Source organism: Chiloscyllium punctatum, chromosome X (genome assembly GCF_047496795.1).
Source record: "Chiloscyllium punctatum isolate Juve2018m chromosome X, sChiPun1.3, whole genome shotgun sequence".
In the NCBI taxonomy this organism is placed as follows: domain Eukaryota; kingdom Metazoa; phylum Chordata; class Chondrichthyes; order Orectolobiformes; family Hemiscylliidae; genus Chiloscyllium; species Chiloscyllium punctatum.
This window is the reverse complement of record NC_092791.1, coordinates 23,250,047-23,271,312: the sequence shown is the minus strand read 5'-3', so window position 1 is coordinate 23,271,312 and position 21,266 is coordinate 23,250,047. Positions and strand designations below refer to the sequence as shown.

At 39.2% G+C, this 21,266-nt stretch overlaps 2 protein-coding genes across 8 annotated transcripts in view; both read left to right on the top strand.

Annotated features, from left to right (window-relative positions):
* Positions 1-415, top strand: part of pmela (premelanosome protein a) — a 37,136-nt gene extending 36,721 nt beyond the window's left edge. For both annotated transcript variants that reach the window (XM_072567233.1, XM_072567232.1), the window contains exon 12: positions 197-415. In XM_072567233.1, coding sequence (XP_072423334.1) covers positions 197-359 — 163 coding nt within the window. In that variant the 3' untranslated portion in view covers positions 360-415. The remainder of the gene's footprint in view (positions 1-196) is intronic.
* A 14,063-nt stretch (positions 416-14,478) lies between these two features.
* mcrs1 (microspherule protein 1) overlaps positions 14,479-21,266 on the top strand; it is a 39,606-nt gene continuing 32,818 nt past the window's right edge. For 5 of the 6 annotated variants that reach the window (XM_072567130.1, XM_072567133.1, XM_072567132.1 and 2 more), the window contains exons 1-2: positions 14,479-14,588; positions 18,319-18,462. In XM_072567130.1, the coding sequence (XP_072423231.1) occupies positions 18,402-18,462 (61 nt within the window). In that variant the 5' untranslated portion in view covers positions 14,479-14,588; positions 18,319-18,401. Of the gene's footprint in view, positions 14,589-14,620; positions 14,755-18,318; positions 18,463-21,266 lie in introns of those variants that run through there. The other variant, XM_072567128.1, reaches the window with a different exon arrangement.

Here is a 21,266-nt window from a genome sequence, read left to right as displayed (position 1 = left end):
TTCACACTAAACCATTTTTTTCTAGTTTTGAACTAAATTGTGTACAAATGTGTTAAGAGTTCTTAATCTAACTCAATTTTCTGTTACTTTGGGGACGAGGTAGGATTTACACCCAGGTGATGTTCAAGTTGTAGATTAGAGGAGGGAGATGCTTTCTCTTTAAAAAACACTCTATTGATTTTCTTTTACTCAACAGGAAGTATAAGGAATATGCTCCCTTGCAGCAAAACCCTTCGAGGATTCACTCTGAGTGGATCCCGGACAGGGCTGCTGTGAACATTTTCCTAAGAAATATGTTCGGTCGTCAACGGAGTAAAGTCAGCGAGAACAGCCCTTTGCTACATGGGTGTGTTGTCTGAGACACTGAACATGGATTATGAAAGTGGATTCATGTTACTAATAAAATATAACCAACCCAAGTTGCAAGTGTGAACATTTTTTAAACGGGGGAAGGGAGATGATGTGAATTGATTCCTAACACAGTTTGAACTATCAAGTAAATAAGATTTTAAGCTGCAAGGCTGCCTGACACAGCAACGGGATGCAACATTGCATCCCGTTGCTTGAATCTTGCTAGTGGCTTAATTGGAAACACTGCAGGTTCAAGAACTGTCTTAGAAAGTTGAGCACAGAAATCTGGCTGTCACTCAATATTTCCTCAAGCAATTGGGAATGTGTCATACAGGGACAAACTGGTCACAGACTAGTGAACCTTAATCTAAGATGCACAAATCTGTTGGCTATGCATCAATCATAAGGGACTGTGCAGAACAAGTTAATTAAGCAAAGTGAGCAGATGTTCGATGGAAGGTTGCTGACACTCCGGTGCAGTGTTGAAGAAGTGCTCCACTATTAGAGGTGCTGCCTTTCAGATGAGACCCTTTCTGCTCTCTCTGTTGGCCTAAAAAAATCCCATGATACCATTTGAAGAGCAAGGAAGTTATCCTCTCTGTCTTGGGCCTTGATTTATCCCTTAATCAACATCACACAAACAGATTAGCTAGTCAATTACACAATGCTGTTTGTGGGAGTTTGCTGTGTGTAAATTAGCTACTCTGTTTCCTTTATTAACAGAGGGATTTCTCTTGAAAAATATTTAATTAGTGTTAAGTTTTCCAAGATATCTTGAGGTTGTGAATGGCACAATATAAATGCAAGTGTTCTTTGAATATAGTCTTCCTGTCCAAATGAGATCGGGACAGAGAAAGAAACTAGAAGGATAACAGGCAAGCTGACTGCATTAAGAACTTCATGGAGAGAAGCGCAAAATCTAGGCTGTCATTTCAGTGCACTATTCTCGGAGGTGCTGTCTTTCAGATGAGATGTCAACCTGAGTATCTATTTACCCATTCGGGTTAACGTAAAAGATTCCATGGCGGTATTTGAACAGTGACCAATATTTATCCCTGAACGAATAGAACAAACAGATTAACTGATCTCATCTCATGCTATTGTGGAGCTTGCTGTGCGCAAAATTGGTTGCTCTGTTTACCTATGAAACTGAGACTGCTTCAAAAGTAACTGACTGATTGTGAATTAAGTACCTTGAGACATCCTAAGCACATGAAAGGCACTATATAAATGCTATTCTTTCTTTCTTATGATAGTGCAAGGAAATTATGACATCCTTGCTGTATATCTGTATGCATTGGAAAGCTATAAAAGATCTTTTGCATTTGAAGGATCAAAAGTAAATAGTTGCCAATCACAATATTGCCTGCAAATAATAAACCAATTAGCATATATCAAGGAAGGCATTAGACACTGAAGTCATTGATTATTAATTAACAAACCAATGTGTTATGCAAAAACATTGATTCACCTGTGTGATTCTTAACAGAGTGTCTCAATTTGCTTATCTGAGAAGGTGCAAAATGGTCTCCCTACAATGTAAGAGTGACCCTTTTTCAAAATACTTCATTGGCTACAAACCTCTTCGGGATTTCCAAATGTCATGCATAATACTTGGCTTAGGATCCCTTTTTCCTGCCTCTTCAATCGCAAAATGTGACATAGGAGCAAATGCATAACTTTTAGAAGAGAGAGATTTTAGCAATGACTGCAATTTAGATTTGGCAACTATACCAAATGAAGATTCAGAGCAGATGGAAGTTACAGGAAAAGACCAGTCAATTTTGGGAAAATTCTGCCTCCTCCCAACCCAATTCTATGGATGTGATTATGAAATGAAGATCAGCTGATGTATGGACAATTGGTCACTAAAGATATATGTGTTCTAATCATATGTTTTCACATATGTCACACTTCTTCTGTACTTTTCTTCTATATCATTTAATGCAAATTTAAACTTCAGAAAGGGGATTGAGATTTGTACAACTAAATGCCAAAAGGCAGTAATGTTTTTTTACCTCCTCGTTGAGCTTCAATCTGAATGAGCTCATTTCCATAAATATCAAACACAGCATTACACAGAGATGATCAGTTTGAGACTCTTCTCTAATGTAGTCAAAGATTCCTTAAGTTGAGAACTGTGATTCAAACCTTGTCTCCCTAAATGGTAAGCAAATGTAATTGTCACTTTAGTACTGAGATCATGGCTATTCATTAGCCCAGAAATGGGCTTGCCTTTAATTATTCTTTCTGAATCAAAAGCTTGTCAGTCAAGAATGGATTTTCTGAATTATGTTAAAGTAATGGCAACCTAGGCTTCCTTGCCAGCCCCAGAGATTAATATTGTTTAATCAGGATGTGGGCATTGCTGACAAATCCAGTATTTATTGCCCACTGATAAATACCATTGAGATTGTGCTGGTGAGCTAACTTCACTGTAAATCACTGCAAACATAGCAGTTTGATACATCTTTTAGGCTAAGAATCAACCACATTTCTGAGGGTCTGGAATCACATATTGGCTTGGGCAAGTAAAGACAGCAGGTTTCCTTCCTTAAAGGACATTGATAAAGCAGATGGGTTTTTACAACAAACTGGTTGTGACTTGATTTTAAATTCTAGGTTTATTTAATTAATTGAATTCTAATTCCCCAGCCTGCCTTGTTGAAATTTGAATTCACATCACTGCTTCAATAGTCCATCCTTCTGGATTCCTAGTTCCATTAACATAGCAAGGATACTACCAAACCTTGTAGACTCATACATTGTACAAGCAGGCCATTCATCCCACTGAGACTGCACCAACCCTCCAAAGAGCATCACACCAATGCAATATTAAAAGATTAAATTGTACTATCTCTCTGGACAATAATGTAATGTTAAAGGGTTAAACTGTGCTGTCTCTGTTTGGGGGTGACATTCATGAAGAAATACGCATAACTCCAATTTCATTTCGACAGTCATTTGCCACTACTCTCCTGCTATTATCAAATTAAACTTTCATTCAGTCCCTTCCATTCAGAAATGCTTTTATAGCCATCTCCCAAAGCTAGGACATATGACACCTACATTGTCTTGGGGAAATCATTGAATCGGGAAATCATTTGCATAACAATTCCCCAGGATAAGGGCATTAATATTTACATTATCTCTGAGGATGACCTCATCCTACCATTGTACCTGGGTAATATGTGATTATGGGGGAGGGTTGGTGAGCATTACCAACTGACCTGTATAAAGGGAATGTATTTCCTTTGTTCAGGGCCTCACTTTGACCCGACTTTGCATGCCTGTGAAGAGTCTCAAAGGGGGTCACCTAGCTTGTACAGGCTTTAATAAACTTTAACTGTTTGCAGAAGTTGGTGTGTGCGAATTGCATCTTGTGTGTGAAACCTCGAGAAAAGAACCTAATACCAAGACCCAGCCCCCTGCATTTTCCATGGCTAATCAACCTAGTCCACACATCCCTGGACACTATAGGCAACTTAGCATGGCCAATCCACCTAACCTGCACATCTTTGTGGGAGGAAACCAGAGCACCCGAAGGAAACCCACGCAGACACAGACAATGTGCAAACTTCACACAGACAGTCGCCTGAGGGTGGAATTGAACCTGGGTTCCTGGAGCTATGAGGCTGCAGTCTTAACCACTGAGCCACCCCTGGTGTGGTCAGTTTGATGATGAAATGCAGTGCTGGGGAACCTGTGAACCCAGAAAGTCTTCCCTTCCTAATAGGATGAGGGTAGAACATTTTTAGAAGAATACTTTCACTCCACATAGCTGCAAACGCACCCTGCGCTGTGCTACATAGTTGAGCCTTTTATGAGTTATATCAGCTCTATATGCTAATGAGCTTTTCAAAGAAATGACAAATTCTAGTCATCCATTAAATAACATATTGCTCAGGAATCCCTCTCCTTTATAACAGGATGCAAACACCAGAATTATATCAATCAAAAAGCACAAATTATTGTGTTTTATGAAGTATAACTCTCGGTTTTCATTTCATTGACTTTTAGACATATTTTCAAGTTTGACACACACCTTCCTTCATTATTCTTTAGTGGACCAACTCTTTCTCTGGTTACCCTCTTGCTTTTTATATATGAATAAAAGGCCTTGGGAATTCTCCTTAATTCTGCTCACTAAAGTTATTTCATGATCCCTTTTAGCCCGCTTGATTCTTCATTTAAGATTGGTCCTACTCCCGTGATATTTCTCCAAGGCCCGTTCTGTTTTTAGCTGCCTGGACCTTTATGTATGCTTCCATTTCCTCTTGGCTAGTCGCACGATTTCTCCTGTCATTCACGGTTCATGAATCTTGCCTTACCTATCCCTTATTTTCAAAGGGACATGCCTACCCTGCACTATCTTCAACCTATCTATGAAAGCCTCCCACATATCAAATGTGGACTTCCTTTCAAATAGTTGCCCCAAATCCACATTTCCCAGCTACTGCCGAATTTTGATATAATTGATCTTGGCCCAGTTTAGTACTCTTCCCTTAGGACCATTCTCACCTTTGTCTACAAGTATTTTAAAACTTACAGAATTGTGGTCACTATTCCCAAAGAAATCCCCCAGTGCAACTTTTACCACTTGTCCTGGCTCATTCACCAACACCAGGTCCAATATGGCCCCTTCCCTAGTTGGACGATTGACATACTGCTCTAGAAACCTTTCCTAGATGCTCCTTACAAATTCTGCCCCATCCAGACCTCTGACACTAAGTGTATTCCAGTCAATGTTGGGAAAATTAAAACCTCCCATCACTACTGCCCTGTTGCCTCTACATCGTTCCATAATCTGTTTACCTTTTTGTTCTTCTACCTCACACTCACTGTTGGGAGGCTTGTAGTACAGCCCCAACAATGTAACTGAACCCTTCTTATTTCTCAGCTCTATCCATAATGCCTCACTGCTCAAGCCCTTCAGAGTATCCTCCTTTAGCACAGCTGTGATATCATCCCTGACCAGCAATGCAACTCCTCCCCACCTTTTACTTCCCTCCTTGTCCTGTCTGAGGCATCCATATCCTGGAACATTTAGTTGCCAATCATGCCCTTCCTTCAACCAAGTCTCTGTGATCGCAATAATGTCATTCTCCCAGGCACCAATCCAAGCCCTAAGTTCATTTGCCTTACTCACTATACTCCTTGCATTAAAATATATGCACTTCAGACCACCAGTTCCTTTGCATTCATCTGCTCTCTGCCTACTCTTCCCCTTGGTAATGCTAACTTCATGAGCCTTACAGTCTTTAGTTTCCACCTCACTGTCTACTAGTCTTCTCTTCTGGTTCCCAGCCCCTTACTACATTAGTTTAAACTCTCCCCAACAGCAGTAGCAAAAACTCCTCCAAGGACATTAGTTCCAGTCTAGTTCAGGTGTAGACCATCCAATTTGTAATAGCCCCACCTTCCCCAGAACCGGTCCCAATGTCCCACAAATCTGAACCCCTCCCACCTACACCATCCCTCAAGCCACGTGTTCATCCTGCCTAATCTTTCATTTCTACCCTGGCTAACACGTGGCACTGGTAGTAATCCTGAGATCACTATCTTTGAGGTCCTCCTCTTTAAATTCTCTCTTAGCTCCCTGAATTCTGCTTTCAGAACCTCATCTCATTTTCTACTTATATCATTGGTGCCTATATGCACCACAACAACTGGCTGTTCACCACCACCGCCCCTCCAAAACGGTATACCTGTTTTGGAGGGAGATGACCGCAGGGGACACCTGCACTGCCTTCCTACTCTTTCTCTGCCTTTTGGTCACCCCTTCACTGTCCCCCTCAGCAATTCTAATCTGTGGTGTAACCAGTTCACTAAACATGCTATCTACGAGCTCCTCAGCATCACGGATGCTCCATAGTGAGTCCATCCGCAGCTCCACATCCGTCATGCGGTCAAACAAGAGCTTCAGCTGGACACATTTCTTGCAAGTGTAAGAGCCAGGGACGTCAGCCACGTCCCTGAGCTCCCACATCAGGCAAGAGGCACATGCCACAGGTCTGAGGTCCCCTGCCATTGTAAGCCTTAGCTTTAACTCAACTAACTAAAACCAAACAATGCACTTAAATATATGAGAAAAGAAAAAAAACCTTACCATACAGAGTCCTTTTCTTCTGGTTAGGTTGGGGGGAAGGGAGATACTACATGTGTAGTATCTCGGGTTTAGCCGCTGCCCAAGTACATACTAAGTCCTTAGCTTCCCGGCAACCTCCTGGTCTCCAGCGTCACCTCAGCTCTGTCTCCCGCTGCTCCCGGATGATAATCATGCTTGATTATTTCCAAATGACCTCCAGGTTCACGTACAATGAAAAGGCAAGCAGAACAGTTAGATCAGGCTATGAATTCATTGACACAGAAATGGCTCAAATATAGACTGATGCTCACTGAGCTATTTCAATACTAAATAGTCAAGTTAAGTAACAAATGTAATTATTGAGTTGGGTCACAGATTAGATAAGTAAAATTATAGGTAGTGGAATGTCCCTTTCAAGTTAAATAACAGCTCTTTTGGACACTGAAAGCAACACTGGTCAACTGAACAGCATGCTGGGAATTGGATCAGGCCAGACAGACAGATATGCAAACTGTTCAGCAGGCCTGGCAGCAATATGGAAAGAAATCAGAGCTGCATCAAGCTGTGCGATGACCCTCAGTACACAAACACCAACTGTCACTAGGTACAGAGGTTCCACCTTTTTCCAGAGTTATGGAGGATGGGTCTGGCCTCAGCACCGTGGAACATTCCAAGTAGTTGGACTGTCTCATATCACCAGTCTTTTGTGGAGAAATTTGTAAAGGAAAACACCTTTGACCACAAGCCCACCAGAAAGTGGTCAGGACGTACTATCCTCGAGACCCTGTGGGAAAAGGAAGCAGTTGAGTTTGTCGGGTGGTTCGCTGAGTAAAACTGTCAAAGTCATTTGGCAGAGTGCCTCATCACCAGAACTTTCTAACAAGCACTAAGATGTAGCTTGGCTGGTGGTGAGAAGGGCACTAACTGTGAGATCCTTAGCTTTAACTCAACTAACTTATTTGGTTGGTTGGTCTCCCAACGGTGCCTGTGTAGTCACCTTTGCAATCGTTTCTATGTATTTTATTGGTTGCAAAGTTGGTCGAACTTCCACGTGGTTCCCCCTGGAAACGACCTGTGAGAGGAAGCTCAATAACAGAGGAGTGGTTTTAACTTGTTTAAGAGGTTATATTGCTGTGGATTTATCATTAGTTTTACCTTTGGTTTTATCCAGTGCTGTGTAGCCACTGACAGTTTTAACGTTCTCTTTCTGTTGCATGAGCATTCCTCTATTCAAGTCGGCTAATACGACCAGAGAAAAGATACAAGATGGCTAGTGACCTATTGGTCAATGTTAGAAACCTATTTTTGGCACTGGCGATTATGTCGAATTCCAAAATTTCCGGTTGGGTGGGAGACTGGGAAAATAACTGCCCCTCAAGGTTGTTATTGGCGACACCGTGTGCTAAATGTGTTAGCCAAAAAAGGACTAGACTATCCATTTCTATGCAAACGGAAGAGACCATAATAGTCACACCGGCACGGCTGCCCTCTGGCAGGCACGAGGAAGCTGGTAATAAAGTCCAGAGGACTCAGGATCAAGTTCGAATTGAAGGATTCATAGAGAAGGCCCCTCTAGAATAATCTTGTTCTTTTAATAGCCGGACTATTTTTAATTCGAATTTTAAAGGGACCTTTGATTTTAGTCAAATTGGAGAACCAGAGAGAAATAAAGAGAAAAGTGAGAGTAGGATTATTCATCCAGTTGTTAATGAGAAAGATAAAATAGAAAAAATAATAGAATATCCGTTTGATAATTTTATATGTAAATTTTGTAATAACATTTATAATACGAAGGGAATGTTTAGAAAACATTTAAAATTGTGTAAAGGGATTAAAGCTGTGAGAGTTAAATGTAGTAAATGCGGCTGGGAGGGTAGTTACCGCTCAGTCATGTGTCACTACCCTAAATGTAATAGTAATATAAAAGAGAGGGAAGAAGGTAAATCATTCCAATGTGAAATTTGCCCACTTAGATTTACAACAGCTATAGGTTTAGGACAGCACGAGAGGCACGTGCACTCTAATTTGAGAAATGCTAAAAGAAATAAAGAAAAGAAAGGTAATTTGGAAAAAGTAGAGAAAGGTAAAAGAGGAGTGTGGTCCAACTCCGAAATAAAAATGTTACAACAATTAGAACAGGAATTTATAGGTTGTAAAAATATTAATAAACTTATCGCTGAAAAATGGGAAACTAAGACATCAAAACATATTTCTGATAAAAGAAGATTGTTAGTTAAACATAATAAGATTAACGATAAAGTTGAGGGCACAAGTCAGGAAGTAGTCCCCATTAATGATAATAGAAGTGAAGAGAATAGTGATCTAGATTTAGATACTCCAATAGAGGAGATAGTAATAGATGAGTATAACCATCAAGGAAATAATAATATTAATGGGAATGTAGAAACTAAAGATGGATCATTAATAGAATTAGTAGACATGATGGAGGACAAAATAAGTAAAAGCAAATGTATAATAAATGACTATGACAGCATTATGGATATGATAATTGGTAAATTAGGGACCAAGGATAAGAGCAATAGGTCAAAGAAATTGAAATATAAAAAGGGATTAATTACTAAGCAGAAGGATAGTAGACAAGAAGGTAAGACGAGGGTAAATAATGTTAAAAGAAGATATAGTAGGAAAAAAGGAAAGTTTAAAGAAACACAGGTTTTATGTAAGAATAAAAGACAATATTTAGCTCGAACTATGATGGGAGCTCCAGCTAAATGCAAATGTCTGCTTAGCAAGGAGGAATTGGAGGATTATTTTAAAAATAGATTATATAATCCTAATGATAAAAGTAATTTGAGAGGTTTTGTCAAACATAAAGGTCAAATTGAGGGATCAATGTGTGACATGCTGACCGACCCTATAACGGTAGAGGACATCAATCAGGCCGTTAAGGCGATGGACGTTAAAACCGTGGCGGGGCCGGATCAGATGACGCTTAAAGAAGTGATTAGAATACTTAATAAAGATAATACGATAATCCGCAGAATTTATACCATTTGGTTGAAAACAAGCAGTATCCCTGATATAGTAAAAATAAGTAGAGCAGTATTAATCCCCAAAGTTAGTGATAAGTTTGGGTTAAAGGATTGGAGACCCATCACAATAGGTCCAATTTTGCTTAGGCTTTTTACAAAAATTATAGCTAATAGGTTAATTAAAGCTATAAATTTAAATAAACGGCAAAAAGGTTTTATGGCAGGAGTAGCAGGTTGTGAAGAGAACATTAACATTTTGGAGAATATCATTAATGGAGCTAAGAAAAAGAAAATCGACACAAATTGATAATAAATGTCCTTAAGAGAACTCAACTCCCTCCAGTTTTTATTAAATTAATTATGAGCTTATACAATAATAATTTTACTAGAATCGAAGGTTTTAATTGTAAAGCGAATAAGATCAAAATTTTAAGAGGGGTTAAACAAGTACTATTGAATAAACGAAAAAAGGAATATTTTTGGGTCAAGATAAAGAGAGTTATCATTGTGCAACCTTAGCGTTTGCCGATGATATAGCTTTGATCAGCCAATCCTATGAAGGAATGGCATACAATTTAAAACTGATAGAAAAACTTTGTAATAATACTGGGATGGAGGTTGAGGTAAGAAAAACAAAAGGATTCTACTTTGCTTATAAAAATAAAACCTTTATTTATAATGATAGGGCGAATTGGAAATTTAATGAGGGAAATATACAGTTTATAGATCCAGGAAGCACCGATAAATACCTAGGTGCAAAAATTGATCCATGGATTGGGGTAAGCCAATTGAACTAGGAAGACCAATTAGGTATTTGGATAGATAATCTTAAAAGATCTCTTTTAAAACCTGTACAGAAATTGGAACGCTTAAAAGTGTGTTTTATCCCTAGACTTTATTACTATTTAATCTTATCGGAGGTATCATTAAGCTATCTTAATAAACTAGATAATATAATTAAAAGTGCCGTAAAAGAAATATTACATCTCCCACAATCCATCACAGATGGGGTTTTATATACTAAGACCCGTGATGGTGGCCTTGCGTTGAATAAACTGTCTACATTTATTCCAATTGCTATTTTAAGGAAATATGAAATGCTATACAAATCCGAGGATGAAATTTTACATGCCTCATTTTCATTCGAGGGTGTTAGTATAGCTACAAAAATGCAATAACTTAATAAATTGAAAGTTTTAGAGAAGATTTGGAATCCAAATATAAATCGACAATAGGAAGAAATGGATATCACTGATGAGGAGAATTATGGTATCGAGGAATTTAGTCATAAGAACTATACCAACTGGAGGTCTATAGAACTTCAGAAATGGATGGCCTTGCCCTGTCAAGGGGCGGGCATCCATTACTTCAAGAACGATAATTCCTCCAATAATTGGTTGACAAAAATTCAATATATGAAGATGTCCAAAGTAATAAATTCAATTTTATTATGAATGAACTTATATCCGACAAGGGCGTCTCTAGCTTATGGAAGGCCATTTAACGTTAAGAATTGTCGGCAATGCAATGATAACTCAGAAACGATTGCGTATATTTCAGGATGGTGTCCCTACGCAAAAAATATGAGGATTAAGAGACACAATAGAATAATGGAAGAACTAATCAAGTTTATCAAGATAAAAGGATGGATAACATACGTGGAGCCACGCATAAAAGATAACACTGGGAAATTATGGATACCAGATTTAATTTTTAAGAAGGAAAATCATGTTATCGTGGTAGACGTAACGATTAGAATGGACATGCAAATTAACTCACTGGAACAGGCTTGGGAAGAAAAGAAAGAAAAATATAAACATCTAGAAAAGGAAATAATGGTCCTTACAAAAGGAACAAGAATATCCTTTTATGGATTTGTGATGGGATCCCGAGGAAAATGGTTTGAAAAGAGCAATGAACTAATGAAAGACCTCGGGATCGAGAAATTAAAAACCTTTGTTCAAAACATCACAAATCTTGTGCTATCTTTGACTCTCGAGCTTTTAAGGATTTTTATGGACTCATAGGATTCTCCATTTGACAGAATTTAATAATTTTTAATTTTAGATTGTTTTAAATAAGGTTTTAGGTTAATTTTAAACTAGTATTAATTTTAAGTTAGTATTTTATGATTTTAATATTTTATTAATAAAAGTAAATTATTTTAAGTCATTGATTATGGGTGGTGGGTAATATTGGTGTAATATAATTAAACACAACACATAACAAATGATGAGCGGTAATATAATCGAACGGTTGAAAAACCCAGCTCATTCCTCGCTTTATTGATGATTCTGGTTTACAACATTTTATCCCGTTCCTTTTAAGATCATCTGGCTGGTGGTGAGCTAGATAGGGGTATACTTTCGTTGATGAGCGACGACAAAACTCGAAAAGGACACGATCCATTCATATGGTGAGTGCATGAAATATGCCCAGCATATGCTGCCCTCAAACCAGTTGTGGGGGATGGGTGGGGGGGGAAGAGAGACTGTCACACATCTCCTGTTAGAAGGTGCCTTTGCAAAGGAAGTCTAGAGAAAAATGCAGTGGTTTTTGTCAAGGTTCATCTGGAGCATGATGGAGTCCTGCATCACGGACTCCATGCTCTGCAGTTTGTTCTCCAGGATGCACCCCGAGACAAACATCAATTGCACCTGGAAGACCATCAAATCAGTGAAAGACACTCTTTGGTCTGCCCAAAGCTTGTCTTCCAGTGCAAAGAGCTGACGTCAACTGAGTGTTACAGACTAGCACATTCCAAGATCCAGGACTACGTGCTGAGGGATGTACAAAAGCTTGGGGAAGCTGCTGCTGACGCGCAGTAGAGAAAGACCATCACCTAAGGTCTTTCTGCCAAAGTTAAATGGGGTCCGTTCAACTGTCAAGTGCTCGTGTTGTCTCAAATGTAACTGTAAATAGTGTCCTACATAGGTAAGAAATGTCTTTGACCGTTGCAACCGTCAGGTCCAATGTATGTTTTTCTTGACGTGCAAAGACTGTATGGAATTGCTGTAGTAGCTGTGTATGTACAAAAATTTTTTTATTAATAAAGTCTATTTTTTCAATTAAAAGTTACAGAGATGAGCAGATTGGCAAATAAACTAGGAGCAATGTTATGAAATATTTGAATACACTGTGCCTGAAAGGGCAACTGAAGTAAAATATTGAATAACTTTGAAAAGCAAACTGGATAGAAACTTAAAGGGACAAAACTTCGCAGACTATAGTAAACAAGATTTGGAGGTGCCGGTGTTGGACCGAGGTGTACAAAGTTAAAAATCACACAATACCAGGTTATAGTCCAACAGGTTTATTTGGAAGCACTAGATTCTATCAATCCATTTTTAGATGAGAATCAGTCTGACCACTGTGGCACTGACAGTCTCACACAGGGCAGCTCACACCTTCAATGCATTATCTGGGTCGACATGGCACCAATTGTTAAAGTTCACTTGAGAATGTAACTTTGAAATGTTCTGGAATTTACATATGAAAGAACTGAAACCAACATGTTCATTCTAAAAGATTAAAAATCACACAACACCAGGTTATAGCCCAACAGGTTTAATTGGAAGCACACAAGCTTTCAGAGCGTCGCTCCTTCATCAGGTGATAGTGGAGGGCTCAATCCTAACACACAGAATTTATAGCAACAATTTACAGTGTGATGTAACTGAAATTATACATCGAAAAATTGATAGTCTGTTAAGTCTTTCATCTGGTTGAATGCCACGATTAAAAATCAGACAATGCCACTTCTTTCATGTGTAAATCACAAAACCTTTTTTAAAAAGTTGCATTCTCAGGTTAGCTGTTAACAATGGTGATAGCTAGACAATATGTTGAAGGTGTTAGCTCCCTGTGTTCTCTGTCTATGCCATGATGTTTAGATTGATTCTAACCTAAAAAGTGAGATAACGGAGTTTTACATTAATTCATGCAGTTTTTGAGCTCAAAGTTCTACATGAATGCATGCAGTTTTTGAGCAAAGTACAATGTAACCCTGCAAGTACAAATTCACCCCACAAAATATATGTGTGCATGTGGGTCTTTGTCTGTGTGGGTTGGGGGGGGGGGTCATGAGTGTGAGAAAATGTATGTGTGTGTGTGTATATAGTGAGTGTAGAGTGTCTTAAGTCTATGACGGGGTGCATGTGTGAGTGTGGGAGTGTGTGTGTCGGTAAGGGTGTGTGTGGGTGTCTGTGTGCGCCTGTGTGCGCATCTGTGTATATGTGTGTCCGTGTGTGTGTGTATAGGAGTGCCTGTGTGTATGTGAGAGTGTGTGGATGTATAGTGCAATGGTGGTCACATCAGTTCAGTTACATCACACTGTAAATTTTTGCTATAAATTCTGTGTTAGGATTGAGCCCTCCACTATCACCTGATGAAGGAGCAACGCTCCAAAAGCTACTGTGCTTCCAATTAAACCTGTTGGACTATAACTTGGTGCTGTGTGATTTTTAACTTTGTACACCCCAGTCCAATACCGGCATCTCCAAATCATTCTAAAAGATGAGAGATTTAACAAATAATCCAAGTCTTTTTCAATATATCATTTCAGTTGCATCACACAGTAAACTTTCACTATAAATTCTGTGTCTTATGATATTATACTCCACAACCACGTGAAGAAGTAGCGCTCCGAAAGCTAATGCTTCCAAATAAACCTGTTGGACTGTAACCTGGCGTTGTGTGATTTTTAACTTTGTAGTAAACAAGGGAATGAGATTAATTGGATATCGTTTTCAGAGACCTAGGACAGAGAGGATGGCCAAAATGCTTTCCTATATCTGAATCCTTCTATCAACTGATTACATATTTCGTACCTCTGAATAACAGCAGCAGATACTGCACATAGCAACATGTTTACAATTTAAAGATACTCCGGGACCCGCCTAAACGGACAAATTCGGCTGACCCGGAAATGGCGTATTTAATAATTTTGGATACACTTTTAATCTATTTGAAAATTATTATAAATGTATAAATTGTCTGGCCCTTCTGTAATATATTTAGATGGAAATAAATTGTCAAAAGAAAAGAATGCTGCAAAACTAATTGCTGTAACCCGGAAGTCTTTGTGTATCGCCTCGGTTAAGTTTGGGGCCTGGATGAAACGATAAGAAGCGGGAGCTTAGTGTAAATGAATAAAGGTATGAGGTTCTCGGGAAAATAGATATATGTGTGTTTTTAAAAAGGGGCTAATGTCTAGTGTTCATTTTTTTCTATGCTAAAGTGAGTGGTTATGATGGAAATAAATAACACGCTTCGGGCTGCGGATCTGCTTGGACCTCTAGTTGTCTTTGAGCAACTTTCAGGGTCAGTGTCTGTATTAAACAAGACAACGATGAACGTTGTGTGTTTTACTTTCCAATTTCAGCTCTTCTTTTTCCACTCCGCAAAATTGCTGCACCATACTCAAATTTTAAGGCTTAGCCATTACTGATTTTAGATGTGGGAATCAAATATAATATTACTAAATTTGCAAATGACTAAACTGGGTGCACGTACGACTTGTGAATGCAAAGATATTTCAAGGGGATCAAGAGAGGTAGAGCGGCAGGATTTGGGGATTGCAATGTAGAGTAATGAGGTTACCCACTTTGGTAGGAGCAATAGAAACACCGATCCTTTCTCAAATGTTGAACTTCAAAAGGACTTGGGTGCTTTCTTTCATGTGTCACTGAAAGATACTATAAAAGTACAGCAAGTGATTTAAGAAGGTGGATGGTATATATTTTTAAGCAACTCTTTCAGATATATTATGATGCAACTCTGGAGCAGGTGGCATTTGAACCCAGGTCTTTTGGCCCAGAGGTGGGGGATACTACACCTATATCACATGAGCACCCTAGAAGGCAAATGGTATATTGGCTTTTATTGCAAGAGGGTTTAGTATAGAAATAAAATGTCTTACAGTAATTATATAGAGTCTTTATGAAATCACACATGAAGTTTTGTGTGCAGTTTTAATCTTGACTCAGGAAAGATATACTTGCCATGGAGGGAGTACAGTGAAGTATTGCCATACTAATTCTTGAGATGTAGGAGTTGTCCTGTTATGATGAATTAAATGGGCTGGGCCTATCTTCTCTGGTCTTCAGAAGAGTGGGAGGTGATCACATTGAAATGTCAATATTTTTTCAGGGTTTGACACCATCGATACAAGAAAGAAAATTTTCTCTGAATGAGGAACTGAGATGAAGAGGAATTTCTTCACTCAGAATTGTGAATTCTCAAACCCAGAGAGCTGTGGGGACTCAGTTATTGAGTATGCTAAAGACTTGGATTGATAGATTTCGACATATTTACAAACATCAAGGGATGTTGAAGTAGGAGATCAGTTGTCATCTCATTGAAGAGCTGAATAACCTATTCTACTTCCTATGTTCTCTGCTCTTTGTTCTTGAACTGTGGTCCTTTTTTTATGTAATTATGTTTCATCAATTATGTTGCCTAATATTTTACCTTTAGCCAGATTCTTAAATTAACAGATCAGAGTCTTCCCACACTTTCTGTACACCGCAATCCAGCCCTTATAAAAGTCACAAATCTGTCATGATAACTGTCATGGAGCAATTATCTTTTGTTGTTTTTCTCCAAATCTTTGGTTATTGAAACAGTTGACTAAACCATCTTCCTCCAACATCTTTTTGTTGTCCAGTTTGGTGGTCTGTCAGGTTTTGTCCATAACCATCTGATTGAAGCCAAAGCATCTGACATTCCCTTCTAGTCTTGATGCTGTTCCCTCCCAGTTCCAGAAAGGATTTATCTTTGGTCTTTATCTTAGTGGGGTCCATATGGAGACTACATGCTTCCAGGTGTACCTCTTCTTTACCCCTTTTGACCCCTTCGTGTTGTCAAGTTGCTTGTATGAATTGGGTGAGCTGCAGTTTTCTTCAGCTAAACATCAAAACTGAATGATAATCTTAAACCCAGGTACTAAAGTCTTATTGTGAACCCTGAGCCTCCTTAGAGGCAAGTCAGAGAGTACTTCTGGTGCTAGGGGAGCCAAGGCCAGCTATGGCACCTTTGTTTTTTTTTGATGGGGGGGGCGGTGGTGGTGAGGGGAGAGATATAAAGAACTGAGTAATTTCTTGCTGTTAATGAGCAGAATAAACAGCAATAGAATGAAAGGTTTGTTATGTTTTAAAGTTGCTTTTATTCACAGTTTAGTTACCCATACCATTGTGTGTGAAATTTGCAAATGAATGTCTCATTCTTGCAAGATAACATTTTCACATGACCCAGCAGCACTAATTGAAGCAATACATAATCCAAGCAAAAGGGGGATCAAATCTGATAAAACCCCTCTGAAGAACTGCTGTAAATTTGTGTTGGTAACTTAGTGCTACTAAAATCAACCTTTTCACATAGAATTGAAAACATTTATAAATAGACAATTTGACCCAACAGCGTTTATGTTTTATACAATGCATCGTTCTTGTTAGTTTTCAACAAATTTAGCCTTAGCCATAGCCATTTGCATTGACTCAGTGGCAGATTTAAATAAAAATGGGTAACCCTGTCAACCAAACTTGTGTGAGCAAAATAAATTTCCTCTGGATTTTATTTTCTTGGGAATTTTGAGCCTTTCCCATTTGTGAAAGAACGATTGCGCTCAGCTACCTCGAGCAAATTGCTCCTTCTGTGAGAAAAGGCGAAGGGCTAGTGATTCCATGTCTGATTGAGGGGGGAGGAAAAAGGTTACTGTTGCAGAACTGACCCAGTGAAGCTGGAGGAAGCATACTTGTGTGACAGTGAACAGGTCAAGGTTAAGACTTCAAAAGTTAACTATTTTCACTTAGATTAGAAAGGTGCAGTACAGTTCTGGAGTCAAAGGTCAGAGTCTTGTGCACATAGGTCTTGAGTGCGAGACTTCAAAAAAGAGCTGCACGTTGTTTATAGTTTATACTGCAATATAATTTTGCTCCCTTGCAAAACCTAAACAATTCTGGAGAATTGTGCCTTTTAACGAACCAGTGTAATTAACACCATCAATAAAATCTCTTCCTGTTAACTTCTGTGATCTGCAACTTTATAACTTGAATGACCTAATCTGTTCCTGGCCAGTTCTAAATTATTTTTAATAAATTTGTTTAGAGGGTGGTATGTGTATGGAATGAGCTGCCAGAGGAAGTGGTGGAGGCTGCTACAATTACAACATTTAAGAGGCATTTGGATGGGTATATGAATAGGAAGGGTTTGGAGGGATATGGGCCGGGTGCTGGCAGGTGGGACTAGATTTGGTTGGGATATCAGGTCGGCATGGACGGGTTGGACCGAAGGGTCTGTTTCCATTTTGTACATCTCTATGACTCTATATATATTTTTTCAGTATTGTTGAAAATAGGGCCTTTGGCCTTGCTGTCCCATTTAAAAGTGCTCTGTAGGATGGTCAAAATACATGTACTCAGCTCCTCCTCACTAAATTTTGCACAGGGCAGAACAACAGTTAACGATATATCTTCAGCTGTTTGTGACTGGTACCTCTAGTAAACGTAAAATCACCACAGTCTCGGAAGATCATAGAGCTGTTCTCTTCTTAGAGAAAGACAACTAGTGACGGTTTAACCTGAGGGTCACCATGCCTTATGTGAGGGGAGAGGTTGAGAAGGAGAGTCCTTCGTGGTGACATTAGCTGGTGTGAGACTTGAATCCATATTATTGGCATCACTCTGCATTGCCAATCAGCTGCCCAACCACCTGTAGTATAGCTGAAACATAAAATACAAGCCAGAAGTATAAATTATTGTGTAAAATTGAGGTTATTTTAGTCAGGTATTTGTAGAGCTCAGAAGTTGAGCCTGACTGAACTCAAAATCGAAGGGAAGCAAGCTTAACTGCTGGAGAATTGATACCAGTTTTAAATTTGTTTTCCAGATCTACAAACTTTTGATCAATGAGATACCTTTGCATGGAAAGCCTCGTACAGTGAATTTGCTAGTATCACGTTGCCACGGATAATGAGCAATTCTGCCTTGCTTGGTCAGAATAGCTCTCTGGAAGGAAGAAATTTAGATAAAGGTATTGTATTCTCTGGAGCTTGGTGCTTATTTTAAATAAAGTTTGCGCACGTTGCTTCTGGTTCTTTTGTCAATCATCTTATATTTATGTCCTCTGGTTACCAATGCTTTTATTACGTATTTATTCAAACAAAGTTTGTTTTGAACACCTTGATCAAGTCTGCTGTAAGGAGAGCGACCCCACCTTTTGCAGTCTTTCCAAACAGTTAAGGTCCCTCTGTTCTGTTATAATTTCAGTAAATCTCTTCTGTGCCCTTTCTAAAGCTTAGAGATGTGCATCTTCAGAACCGCAGTGTTTGCATGTGTAGGTGTAATAATAGTGGATTCGTGAAAGAGGAATTTAACAAATGAGGTAATCAAGTGACAATCTGAACTGTGAGTTTTCACAGTTGTGTGCTGTTGAAGAATAACAAATAAGTTTCTGTGTGCATTGTGGAAGATTGTGATTTCTCCCCCTCTCCTGTATTTTAGTTGCATGAATCTCAAAAGCTTTTTTATTCATTAATGGGATGTGGGCATCAAAGGCTAGGCTTGCATTTATTGCCCATCTCGAATTGCCCTGGATAAGGCACTTGGGCTGCCTCCTTGAACCGCTGCAGTCTCACAGTGCTATTAGGAAGGAAGTTCGGGACAGTGACAGTGAAGAAATGACATTATAGTTCCAAGGCAGGATGGTGAGCGGCTTGGAAGGGAACTTGCAGGTGGTGGTGTTTTCATGTATCTGCTACCCTTCTCCTTTTTAGATGGTAGAGGTCGTGGGTTTGGAAGGTGCTGTCAAAGGAGGCTTGCTGAGCTGTTGCAGTGCATCTTGTAGACAGCACACATTTTAGACTAAGCCTGAATTTTATCTGGGTCTTGTGACATTTGGACACGAACCGCTTTGATATCTGAAGAGTTACAAATTCCCTCCATTATAAGGTCAGAAACAGGGATGTTTGCAAAATGTTCAGCACCATTTGCAGAATACCTGATACTGAAGCAGCTTGTGTCCATGCACAGCCAGACCTGGAACAGATCCAGGCTTAGCTTATAAGTGGCAAGTAATATTTGCACCATGGAAGTGCTGGGCAATGACCATATCCAATAAGAAAATATCTAACCAGTGCCATTCCTGGATCTTCCACTTTAACATCCTGGGAATTACCATCGTTCAGAAACTGAACTGGCCCAAGCATATCAATACTATGGGTGCAAATGCAGGTTGGAGGCTCGGAATTGAGAGAGGAATAACTGATCTTCTGACTCCCCAAGGTCTGTTGATCATCTACACTCTCTAGAATTTAGAAGGTTAAGGGGTGATCTGATTGAAGTCTTCAAGATATTAACAGGAAAAGACAGGGTAGATTAAGATAAACTATTTCCTCTGGTTGGGGATTCTAGAACTAAGGGACATAGTCTGAGAATTAGGGCCAGACCATTCAGGAGAGATGTTAGCAAGCACTTCTACACACAGAGGGTGGTAGAGGTTTGGAACTCTCTTCCACCAACAGCAGTTGATGCTAGATTAGTTGTTAATTTTAAATCTTGAGATTTGTTTTGTTAAACAAAGGTATTAAGGGATATGAGCTAAAGGCAGGTATGGAGTTCAGCCACAGATCAACCATAATCTCATTGAATGACAACAGGCTCGAACAGTTGAATAGCCCACTCCTACTTCACAATGTTCCTAAGGCACAAGTCAGGAGTATGATGAGATACTTCCAGTTTGTCTGGATAAGTGCAGCTCCAACAGCACTCAAGAGTATGATGCCATTCAGTTCACAACATGATTTGGAAATGCCGGTGTTGGACTGGGGTGTACAAAGTTAAAAATCACGCAACACCAGGTTATAGTCCAACAGGTTTAATTGGAAGCACACTAGCTTTCGGAGCGACGCTCCTTCATCAGGTGATTGTGGAGGGCTTGATCGTAACACAGAATTTATAGCAAAAATTTGCAGTGTGATGTAACTGAAATTATACATTGAAAAATTGATTGTCTGTTAAGCCTTTCATCTGTTAGAATACAGTGATAGTTTCACTTCTTTCATGTGTAAATCACAAAACCCTTTTTTTAAAGTTGCATTCTCGGGTTAGCTGTTAACAATGGTGATAGCTAGACATATGTTGAAGGTGTTAGCCCCCTGTGTTCTGTCTATGACCTGATGTTTAGATTGATTCTAATCTAAAAAGTGAGATAAGAGTTTTACATAAATTCATGCAGTTTTTGAGCAAAGTGCAATGTAACTCTGCAAGTACAAATTCACCCCACAAAATATGTGTGTGCATGTGGGTCTTTGTCTGTCTGCGTGTGTCTGTCTAGGGTGGGGGTTGTGAGTGTGAGAGTGTGGGTGTGTGTGTAGTGAGTGCAGAGTGTCTTAAGTCTGTGAGGGGTGCATGTGTGGGAGTGTGTGTGTCTATAAGGGTGTGTGTGGGTGTCTGTGTGCGCGTCTGTGTGTATCTGAGAGTGTGTGTGTGTGTGTAGTGCAATGGTGATCACCTGTAATGTGACATGAACCCATGTGACAGAGAACACAGGGGGCTAACACCTTCAACATATTGTCTAGCTATCACCATTGTTAACAGCTAACCCGAGAATGCAACTTTTAAAAAAAGGGTTTTGTGATTTACACATGAAAGAAGTGAAACTATCACTGTATTCTAACAGATGAAAGGCTTAACAGACAATCAATTTTTCAATGTATAATTTCAGTTATATCACACTGCAAATTTTTGCTATAAATACGATCGAGCCCTCCGCAATCACCTGATGAAGGACTATAACCTGGTGTTGTATGATTGTTAACTTAGTTCACAGCAGCCTGC